Genomic DNA, 11777 nt, shown 5'->3' on the forward strand with positions numbered 1-11777 from the left:
CAACTTTCACCTCGTCGGTTATTTCCCTATAAGTTTCTTTTGGGTCATTCTTTTGACCTTTCACTTTAGATATCACGTTATTTAACGTGGATCGATTTGTAGGATTCCAGGGAACGTTTTTGTTTTGTTTTGAATTTCAATGTGGTCTTTTAACCCATACTGTTTCATCACCTTTGTAGTGAATTAATACAGGATATGGGCCATTCGAACGATTTTTAAGAGTGTAAACATGTCTCTGAAACTCCCTACTACCTGATTTTTCAAATCCAGGTCTAATATCGCAGTACAATTGGATGATGTCTTGGTACGTTTTGGTAGTGTGAGAATTTCTCCATCGCATTCCGTCATTATATAGATCTCTTTCCTTCATTATGTCATCGGTACAAAGTTAAAAAATATCGCCCCCTTTAATTTCATTTTTTGGGCAAAATCTCAAAACGTTATTTTTTATAACCCTATTCTTTACATTTATTAAAATATTTCGAGCTTCTTCTGGTTTGAGGCTTCTTGAAATACCACATTTATATGCTAGGGTTTTTGAAGTTCCCAAAATATCACGCGTGAAATTTCCAATTTCGCCCTCAGATTCTGCTGGACAATTTGGATTTTCATCTCCGTCAAGGAATTGGGCCACAATGTGGTTTTCTTCTAATAAATTACTGTCATGCAATTCATTTCCTGAGGGGTTCCATTCTCTTCCCATGGACGTGGTTTTAGTGCAATCGGTCTCAATGGGTAATTCCTCGACCACTCGAACTGAATTCTTTGCAGTTAAGCTTGTTTCAGAACAGTCATCACCATCACCAAATCTTTCAGATTGATCATTACGTTTATGCAAAGAAATGATGTCACAATCGATAGTATCTGTGTTCAACGATTCTAAAAGTTCGTTTACTGACGTTGAAAAATCCATAAGGAATTCTTTCTGATCAAAATTTTCAGAACTCATTTTTAACGTAGCTCTTATTTTCGCCGATAAAAAGAACTAAATTTGTACTCGGCAGGATTTTTTATTCAAATCGGTGAAAACTGGCTCTTTAATGAAAGGCTCAGTTTAGAGGCACTTTGGCTCTCCTTATATAATTTTGCCAAGAAAAACGTACAAAATTTGTACTTGGCTCAATTTTTCTACGAATCTTTCTGACTAGATTAAAAAATTAACCGAAAATACTGTTGAAAACAGCAAACGGTTTCATCGCTTGTAATTAAAGCGTTTTGGACCTCCTATTAAGAATCGTGTTTGGCTGAATCACTCTAAAAAGGCTTTTCAAAAGCTGTAAGACAACCTATACGAAAGCAACGTGCGGAGGTCACAGACGCCAAACTAGGGCTGTTCGATACTACTCGATGCCAACTTGGTATCGAGTACTTCAGTTGTTCGATACCGGTATCGAGTACCGTTTTTGAGATCCGATACTGGTATCGAGTACTTTCGAAAAATCCGAAGCATCGAGTACTTTATCCCCCTATCTTTTCCCCCTGGAATCGAAGGAACGTTTCTTTTTGAAACTTGCGGCCAATCATTTGCTTTATATTTTAACACGTGAATGTTTCCCTCGTCGACATAGTTTAGTCTCTATACTCCATCCCTAGGGTAGACTGACGTCAGACGTAGCTTCTTCAACCATAGCCCATTCGATCGCGCACAAAACGACGCAAGCTGCTTGTGCTATAGAATCCCGTTGAAAGAATTGGATTTACATATATAAGCGCGACTTTTGAAGAAAATTCGGAGTAACCGAAAATTAATATTAAGTTCTATAGGAGGAGGTATGTTTTTTGGCCAGTTCCTTCGTCCTTTTGATACAAATGACCTGAAATTTAACTTAGACGCGTTTCGACGTGTTTTATTATACTTAAAAGGATTCCAGCTTTCAGAAAATTTATGTGAATAGCGCTAACTAAACTCAAATCACATCTTAAAAATTAGATTAAATAAATTTAAATTAAATGTTAAAATATTGCAGCAATGCTTTTCCAAGAAATAAAAACTAATTAAAATGCTTATTATAATTAAATACGCAAAATGTATCATAGGTGGCGCTTTAAAAAAAAGTACTCGATACTTTGGGTATCGAGTATTTTTTTCTCCGATACCGATACCCGGTATCGAGTACAATATTCAGTACTCGATACCGGTATCGATACCAAAAATCTTCGATACTCCCAGCCCTACGCCAAACAGATTCTGACCGGAATAATTTTGCCGCTCTTCGGCCAGTGGTAGAGCAGAGAAAATTAATAAAGGGAGTGGACGCTTCGCGCCATCTAGGTTTTCATCCGATAGAACACTTTCATTTTTATTTCTGTAAACCCCTTTCAAGTATTTCCCCCTAATAAACACAAGTGACTCAATGGTGAGAACAGAAATTAAAGTCTATTTAATTAATTACTTTAATGACCATTAGAGTCGGGATTACTACAGTGGTGGGAATTTGGTGATTTCTTCCCGCGACCAACCTTCCCCTTCTTTGACGCAGAGGGCGACACCGGCAATCCCGCTTCACCTTCTCAGAAGCTTTTTGAAAAATTCTCTCCTCTCCCTTCTCCGTCCAAGACTAGGGGTGTTGAAGAGAAGAAAGGGGTGAGTAACTCAGAGAGGCTGAAGGTCTAGGGTTCGAAGTGGTATTCCCCCTTCTCAACTGTAGGTTTCCCCCCTTAGAAGAAAATATTTCCTTCTTTTTAAAGGAAAGCGCTTGCCTCGGAAGGAAAGTTTACCTTCTTTAGAAGGAAACCTACTTTGGTTGGACGAAAGATTCCAAGAGAGGGAACAGCGCCTTCTTTTTCGAGAAGATTTCCTCTCTCGGAGGCCAATCTTCCTTCTTTTGAAGGGAAGGCCAATGTTAAAGAAGAGAGAGGAAAGAAGCATATTTGCGAATTCACATTTTACTCACGCGAGAGTAAATTTTAGCGGCCGACGGTCCGGAGAAAAAAATCGCGCATGCGCCTGAAAAAAAAAAGAGCCTCGGTTAGTTCTCAGAGCTCTTACCTGGAATCTGCGAGAATTCTCTCTCTTTTTACAACGTGCGTAGACCACTCCTTTACAACATTCCTCCTCCCTGGTGTCAGTATGGAAACGCCATACTCTTCTATCTCTTATCTCAGTGTAATCCCCCTACTGTGTGTGTACAGTCTCCCCTCTTACAAGAGAGCGCCTAGAGGGAGAGATACACCCCCTTTCTAACGCCACTGGTCTATTGATTAACTGAGGCGTCATGGAGAATGAGATTGTGTAAAGTGTGTAACCGGTTATCCCCTCCCCCACCCCGGCCATTACCTCTCGCAGTTTCACATTGAGGTGTATTGATAATAATAAAGCCGTGGATTGTTGCAAAATTAATTAGCTAAAGGGTAGTGGATTACTTATGGTATTATCCAATGGAAAACGTGCAAAACGAAATCACAATATTTTCAAACAATTGCAAATTTTTTATTTTCTATTGTATTCTCGGTACATTAGAATGTCTGCTACGTGTTTTACCGAAAGACAACTTCTTCTGGCGCGCATTAAAAAACCTGTAATTGAGAACATACGTTCCACATCGGCAGAGGCTGGTGGCACAGCCAAGAGTCTTCTTGCCAAAATAGATAGAGTTGGAAAATCCTCCTCGTGACCTCTCCTATAATCTAAGGCAATATCAGCCTGTAGACATCTCGGTTGTAAAAGGTACTTTTCCAATTCTCTCATAGGGCTGCGTTCATTACATGGTACGGTGGCTTCAAGGTCCAACCTATTAAACGGAGAGTATGGCTTTGGTTCTGTGTCAAGTCTTTGGGGAGATCCTGCGCAGCTTCGAGTAACACACTCTCTCTAATGAAAACATGTGCGCATGTCTTTGTCACGCACTTGAAGTTTGGATACAAACTTATCCATACTGGTTTTGTATAAGAACCTTAAGATTTGAAATATTAGTATAAACATGACTTATATCCATGTCGTAAATTTATTTTATTAATGTTAATTATGAACATGGAATTGTATTATTGACGTGCCTCCAATCAAAGTGAATCAAATTGAATATTATTTTTAGCAAGATTTAATTCTTCAAAGTTGGAAAAGCAACAAATCAAAATTGTACCATAATAAGAACTGATCTCTGCCTAATGATGTTCGATATTCATAATAAACATGTTCATAGATAATGATACTTACTCTCAAAAAGTATGTTTTTATTCGGGTTGGATCGAGGAGAGAGGCCATTATGTAATATGGGTCCTTCACCATTGATGAAAACTGTTTTTGGAGGCTTGAAGTTTTGTGTTTCCACCCTAAAAACGTCTTGGAAAACGGTCAAAAGAACCCCTATAACGCTTGAGCAGAGTGGACCACTCTTCTGGAAGAAGTCTGTTGAGACTTTTAAAGGTCTCAGAATATCGAGGAATTCTTTCGCGTCCTCGACATCTTCTTCCGTTGGTAACGGAAAGTCTATTTTTGATGGACATTTGGCGTCTTTTTTAGCTTTATTCAAAGCACAAACCATTGCTTTCAACATATTATCCTGGAATATATTTGTTTATTTTAGAAAATATTATCTACTAGAACTTGCTTGTCTAACTTTTCAAATTGAAGTTAGACAAAAAACATTCAGAGGTTCTTTCTAGAAAAGATGGACACTTAAAATAAACTGACCTTCGTAAATCGTTCCAATCCAAGAAAAACAGCGCCCCAGCGAACACCCCCTATCATTTTCAAATCAACGCCGCCACTTTTTGATTTTAATTCTTCCGTCCATTTAGGCGATTTTCGAAAAAGGTTTATCCAGTTTTGGACATTTTCGAGTAACTGTTTCGATCTGTTATTGGCCTTAATGGCATCATTTAAAACTAATTGTAGGGAGTGCGCTATGCAACGTTTTCTCTCCCAACCGTCGTCATCTAACGTTGCCTTTAGTGTTTGGTCTTCCGCTTCAGAATCCGAATCCGAGTCTTGTGCTCCGAAAATTGTCGCCAACGGATTCCAGGCTGGGATAAAATAAAATGTGCACAAGTTGAAATACCTGTCAGCCGTGCAAAATTACTATGATTAAAGGGCGCCACAAAAGACTTGCTGGGTGAAAATATTCACGGTCCGCGGCGGAGCTAGCATCAATAAATAAATTGAATTAAAAAGCGAGTTTTTGTTTACCTTCGTCGAGTTTCTTATCAGAATCTGTTTTGGAATCGCTGCTTTTATTTGATCGTCACAGATTAATAAGTTGATGCTTAATATTAAATTTGTTATTTTAACCTTAATACTTAAATCCGCAATTTTATGCTTAGTATTGAAATTGTCCGTAATTTTACACTTCATATTAAAATCCATAATTTTATGCTTAGTATTGAAATTTTCCGTAATTTTATGCTTCATTTCAAAATCCATAATTTTATGCTTAATATTGAAATTGTCCGTAATTTTATGCTTCATTTTAAAATCCATCCCCCAAAACTTCCCTTCTTTGCCACTGTCCCTTCCCAAAAAGGAAGGTAAACATCCTTCTCCAGCCAGTTGCCTTCTTTAATTCTGAAGAGACATTTCTTCCCAAAAAAGAAGGCTCACCTCCCTTCTCGAGGGAGTACCTTCCGAATCTTAGAAGGGAGGCTCGCGAAAGTTAAAGCTCCATTCCATGCATTTTTCGGTCTGGGGAATGAAGGTAGGGTAGTAGGAAGGAAGTTGTGCCTTCTTTTACCCAATCTTCTTTTCAAAGAAGGCACCCTTCAGCTTCTATGGCGTTGCCCTACGGAAAAGAAGGGTTAGAAGGCGTGATAGCGCCCTTCTAAGGAAGATTCTTCTGAAAATTACCACCACTGCCTGATGACCAAAGAAATCCTTCACTTCGTCAACAGAAATTCTCTTCCAAAGTAATTTCAATTCCCGATCCGCTCCTTGAAAGGATTTTGCGTTGTCACTATAAACAACCTTGACTAGGCCACGTCTGGAGATAAATCGTCGAAATGATTGAAGAAATGACTTGGCCGACATATCCGAAACCAACTCCAAGTGAAGTGCCCGTGTTACACCACAAGTGAAGAGGGCTATATAGGATTTTCTTCTTTCATTCTGATCTTTAGTATAGATTGATCCCTCGATGTCGAGACCCGTCACTTAGAAGGGTTTCGCCTGATTAACTCTGTCCGATGGCAGTGGAGCTGTGTCCTCGATGACAGGTTTTACTCGTAATCTTTTACAAATAAGACATTTATTGATACGATTCTTGATTTGTTGTCTACTCTTTAAAATCCAAAATCTCTCTCTGACTTGAGTTAAGGTTGACGTTATTCCTGAATGCATAACTTTCTCATGGGCCAAGTCAATTTGTAGTTCGGAGAATCGATGTCCTGCCGGCAAGATAATGGGATGTTTCTCGTGAAATGACAGTTCAGAGTGCTGTAATCGACCACCGATTCGAATTATTCCTTCTTCGTCCAGGACTGGATTGTACTTGATTAACGTCGAGTTTTTTGACAAGGGTTCCTTGAGTTTCAAAGATCTTATGACTTCTGGGAAGATTTCACGTTGAGTCTGTTGGATCCAATAATTTTCGGCTCGCTTAAGTTCTTCCGTGGTCATAACGTCCAAATTTCTATGTTCCTTGAGCTTTCTGAGGTTCTTGAGGCATCGAAAAATCCATGCTGTCACTCTTATTATTTTTCTCAAAGAACTTGAATCGTTGAGATTTAGAATAGGTTCAATATTCTCGACGTTGCAAACATGTTGAGAAATGGTTAAGTGGTTCGCTCGCAGTTCCTGGATGACTTCTTTCTCGTCTACTGGTAGTTGGTTCTTAGGCCAGTGATCTTCAGTCAAACTGAGCCAAGGGGGCGCTCTACCAGAGTTGATTTGGCATTCTGTCCTCGGCTTAGACAATCTGCAGGATTTTCGCTCCCAGGGCAATGATTCCAAAAGTGCTTTTCACTAAACCTTAGTATTTCGTTGACTCTGTTGGAGACAAACTGCTTCCAACGACTTGATTCTCCCTTGATCCAGTGAATTGTTATTACAGAATCACTCCAAAAATATAGATCCGGTTCTTTGTCCTTGAAATTAATCTTCAAGCGGTTCATTAGTCTCGATCCAATTAGAGCGCCCATCAGTTCCAATCTCGGTATAGTGAGAACTTTGAGGGGTGCAACTCTTGACTTGGAGCCCACAAGACTGACATAAGAGTGTCCATCATTGGAAGTGCATCGAAGGTAAAGACAGGCACCGTAAGTTCGCTGACTAGCGTCGGTGAAACAGTGCAGTTGTAAAGAGGCTTCACGATAGTTTGTTTCGGGTGGTAAGTAGTGTCTGGGAATCTTCAATTCGTTTAACTTGGGCAATTCTCTACACCAGGACTTCCATGATTGTGTTAGATCCTCTGGTAGTGGTTCATCCCCATGAACACTCTTTCTCCCATATTGCTTGAAACAGTATCTTGACGGTAATTGTGAATGGCGTTATGAAACCAAGTGTTCAAATACTCTTGCTGCAGCACTAAGAACGCATCGTATAGTATTCCGAAGGGACGATAAGTAGTTTATAATTCCTTCCACGTTGAATATGAATATGTCCTGGGATTTATCCCACGATAGCCCCAACACCTTCAGAGTGCAAGGCGACGAAAAGGTAACCTTTTCCGTGGTGATTTCTTGCCAGCCTTGTCCTTTCCAGTTTACCTCAAGTTTTACAGAGTTGGTATACCATTTCCGTAAAGACATACTAGCGTCCTTAAAGATAGTCTTCGCTTCCTTGGAATGTCTAATAGCGTCATCGTCATTATGTGCGCCTGAGATAAAGTCGTCCACTTACAAGTCTTCATTTATTTTTTGGCAGGTATCTTCGTATTGTCCCTTGTACTTGCGCAAATGAAATCTGATAACTCCAGCCAAGAGAAATGGACTTGAAGTCGTACCGAAGGGGATTCTTGTAAATCGGTAGGTTTCTATCTGGATGTCCTTCTCCGATGCAAGCGGATTACGTGACCACAAAAACCGGACCGAATCTTGGTCTTCCTTTTTAAGCGAAACTTGAAGAAACGCTTGTTCGACGTCAGCTATGAAGGCAACCTTGTAAATTCGGAATCTTGTCAGGACGTCCAATAAATCTGTGTTCATATTTGGTCCAGATAAAAGGCAATCATTCAAGGATGAGCTTCCAGGCTCATGTGAGGAGCCATCGAACACGATTCGAACCTTTGTCGTTGAACGCTCTTCTTTGATCACTGGTTGATGCGGTAAATAGAATAGCCTTGTGTTATTTAATGGAGGAGTTTCAGGGCGGACTAGTTCAATCATTCCCTTCTGAAGATAGTCGTCGATGATGGTTTGGTACTTGAACAAGAGTAACGGATCTCTTTTAAATCTTCTGGTTAGGCTGAGGAGTCTCCTTTTCGCGCCGACATAATTACTTGAGAGCTCTTCATGGTGATCCTTCCACAATAAAGGAGCCTCGTATTTTCCATTGACGAATCTGATCCCCTTTTCCAGTTTACCCACTGTTTCTTCGTCAAGGATTGTTGGCTGAGCTCCAGTCTCTGTGATTCCTATGGATTCTAACTCCCAGTGTGCTCGTAGAATTTTTGAGATGTCATCTTCGTTTGCTATGATCTTCGAAACTAGTACTGTTGATGATTGACAGACAATTTGCATACCTAGGACCGACGAAGGACCGTGGACCAGCCACCCGAATTTGCTTTCGATTGCAACCAAATTTTCGTTAAGTCGTTCGATGTTGCCGCTCATTATTTTCCAGTAATAATCGGCTCCTATTATGATTATTAATTCATCACCACAGGTTCGGTTCTTTGGTACTTGGTCGGCTAATTGAAAGCCTTTTGATCCTATTATCTTCCTTATTGCATGTCCAGGGACTTCTACTAATGCTGATGTGATTTCTGGAGATTCGACTGCTTCGATATCGATTGTTTTGTTGTTGTAAAGACTAGTGAGAGAATTTTTGACTCTTCGGCATCTCACTGGTTCCGGGTCTCCTCCGCCAAATGAATGGATGTGTAACAATTCTTCAGCAACGACTGGAAGACCAAGCTCTTGAGAGGTCTTTCGTTTAATAAATGTCCGCTGGCTACCACCGTCGAGAAGAATTCGGACTAATTTTTCCTTTTTTCCATAAGTGATTTTGGCTATCGCTGTTTGAAGCAGGATGGTATTCTTTCCCATCAGTGTGGTCGCTGAGACAACTGTGGCTCCCTTCGTTCTTTCTTCCGGTTTGCGATATTCACTACAAACAGAGATGTGGTGTCTTCTTAGGCATTTCGTACAAGTCGTTTTCACGCGACATTCGCGTGCTAAGTGCCGTCCATTGACGCAGATAAAACAACGTCCCTTTTTCTTGAGGAGAGCTTTCCTGTGTTCTACTTCTTCAACTTTGCTGCAGTTTTCTGATTTATGATTTTCGTTGTCACAAAATAAGCATACTTCAACTGGATGTGAGGCTGTGTTCAAGGCAGCAGCTGATTGATTTGAAGGTGTCTTGTAGATAGACTTAAAAAGTTTGTGTTCAGATGGTTTAGCGTGCTTTCGTGAATCTTCATACTCCTGAATGTAGGACAGGCACCTTTCTCGACTTTCAACTTCATGACGGATGAATTCAAGGATCTGAGAAACGTCGTCTTCGGCTTCTGGTTGTTTTCTTCTACAGTACTCCAAGGAGATGTCCGGTGGGACCAACTTCAAGATGATAGATCCTATCACGCCTCCAGATTTTCCTTCAGCTTCTCCAAGACTGATGAGGCTTCTAACTTCAATTTCACATTGGTCATAAAGACGTCTTAAGGATGCAATATCGCTTGATCTTTTAACAGGTACTATATCCAAGAGTCGATTGGTGTGAATGTTCCTCAGATTGACCTTCTGCCCAAACCGGTTGGTAAGATTCCTGATTGCTTCTTCATAGTTTCCGTCGCTTAAGGTTAGACCAGTGATGGAGCTGAGTGCCGTACCTCCGAGATAGGACTTCAAGTACACAAACTTGTCCACCGGTCGTAGGGTTTCGTTCTTGTGTACAGCAACCTAATATTGAGGCCAAAAATCCACCCATTTACTATGTTCTCCATAAAATTTCTTCAATTCTAATTTCGGTAGTCTTGTCGTCATTGTCGGTTGGTGTAACCTTTGACTTTCGCTTCCCAATACGGTTTCTTCGCTCGCCGTGCTCTTCATTCTTCGATTAACTTGAATATCGATACTGGGCCTCATCGCTCGCTTAATTCTCGCCTTGCAGTTGATGATTTTCTCCTCGTATCCTTCTGATTCGCACATATCGCTTTCGAGTTCTTCATCATCGAAAAGGGTATTTTCGATTTCATTATTCATGACCTACAGTAATGAATATTTAGTCTCAATTTGTTCCATTAAGTTGTCCAAAGTATCTGAGGAAATTTCTTCTTCTTCGTCGAAAAGCTTGTTTATCTTGTTGACTAATTTGGTTACCATTCATCGTTGCACCACTCGTTTCTTTTTAGCTTGTTCCAAAATTCTATCAGCTGATTCGGCCATCTTAAACGCGTCGTGTTCCGTAAGGTTTCTCGAGGTTTCTAATCCGTATACTAGACAGTGATTCAATCGCGACTAGCCTTCTGATAATCTTCTATATTCTCCCGGGTTTCGGCACCATTTAATATTTTGAGAAAACCACACAACGAATTTAAAATCAACTACGATAGTTTATTGTATTTCTATTTACAGGAGCTAAAATTACGCGTCCATTATGAAACTCAATTTAAAACAACTGCCGTTCTTATCTTTTTAGTCATTAGATTACAACTCGGTTATCAAATTTACATAGATAGTTTTTTACCGCTTGACCTATTTTTGCCTACAGATAATAAATCTTGATCATCCATTTTTTACACACCTACGATACCGTTAAATGTCTCAAACGGAAATGCCTCGGTACTGCGCATTGAAGATGCGCGGTAGAAAAGAGCAACAAGATTTTCCCCTCTTTCCACTCCTCCCCTATATTCTCTTTGGTTTTTTGTCGTTTACTACAAATTTGGAGGGATTCGCGCGATGCCGTCACAAATGGTTTAGCTTTGGACACGACAACAACAACTGTAAGAAAATGTACGCGTTAAAAATTGACAATCTCGTCGCAGTGTTTTAGCCCGGAAGGGTTAATTACGGAGCGGGCTTTGTTTAAAGCCGAAGAAATCGGCATTAGAAGCATAAAAGTATTAAAAAATGAGGTACGTTAAGGTTAAACTTTACTTTAGCTTGCGCATTCAACAGTTTTTTCAATAAATATCATTTATTCAAGGTAAATTTGTTAAAATTAAGGTGCGGAAATTAATAAAATTATATATTTTCCATGTTTTTCTATATTTTACCCTTCATATTAAAGGTTTGGTTAGGTTGGGTTATGTTATATATTTAGATAGTTTATGGTAATTGGTGGCTACAAAGAAGGAACTGGTCAGGTTTTTATGGTCGTGAAAATATTTATTAAAATAGTTTCCGCGACTAAATGTAATTAATTATCGTATAATTAACCTCCAAGAAATGATATTTATTCGAAAAACTGTTAATAACGAATATCGTATTATGAAAGAAGCCCAACTAGAGATGTGAAGTTACCGTAAATTTTAAATATGGTATTTTCCCGGTAAATTACCGAATAAAATTTCGGAATAACAAAAATTACCGTAATATATACTTTCACAGGCTTAATACCGCGTTAATTAACGTAATTTAACAGTAAATTACCGTTTTAAAATTACGGTAAGATATAAATCGGTAATTTACGAGGTTTTTGGTAAATTACCGGTAATTTACGGACGGTAAATTACCGACTCACATCT

At 39.5% G+C, this 11777-nt stretch overlaps 1 protein-coding gene across 1 annotated transcript; it reads right to left on the bottom strand.

Annotated features, from left to right (window-relative positions):
* Positions 1-6082: 6082 nt before the first annotated feature.
* On the bottom strand, positions 6083-10290 carry LOC149594064 (uncharacterized). Its single transcript, XM_089861606.1, has 5 exons — positions 10111-10290; positions 7769-9987; positions 7441-7717; positions 6899-7380; positions 6083-6845 (listed from the first exon to the last, which is right to left on the bottom strand). Exons 1-5 carry the CDS (start codon positions 10288-10290, stop codon positions 6083-6085), a joined length of 3921 nt encoding a protein of 1306 aa, XP_089717732.1.
* Positions 10291-11777: the final 1487 nt, after the last annotated feature.

This window comes from Phalangium opilio, unplaced genomic scaffold, assembly GCF_054372755.1.
Source record: "Phalangium opilio isolate 3A_F unplaced genomic scaffold, DU_Popi_V2 ptg000391l_1, whole genome shotgun sequence".
Classification (NCBI taxonomy): domain Eukaryota; kingdom Metazoa; phylum Arthropoda; class Arachnida; order Opiliones; family Phalangiidae; genus Phalangium; species Phalangium opilio.

Excerpts from the sequence above, each read along its gene's own strand:
- LOC149594064 (XM_089861606.1), bottom strand. The coding sequence starts at position 10,290 with ATGAATAATGAAATCGAAAATACCCTTTTCGATGATGAAGAACTCGAA. Across the intron at positions 7,718-7,768 it reads CAAAAAATAAATGAAGACTT|ACATTCCAAGGAAGCGAAGA; the intron begins GTAAGTGGACGA and ends TGACGCTATTAG. Across the intron at positions 6,846-6,898 it reads AGAGTCAACGAAATACTAAG|ATTGTCTAAGCCGAGGACAG; the intron begins GTTTAGTGAAAA and ends AAAATCCTGCAG.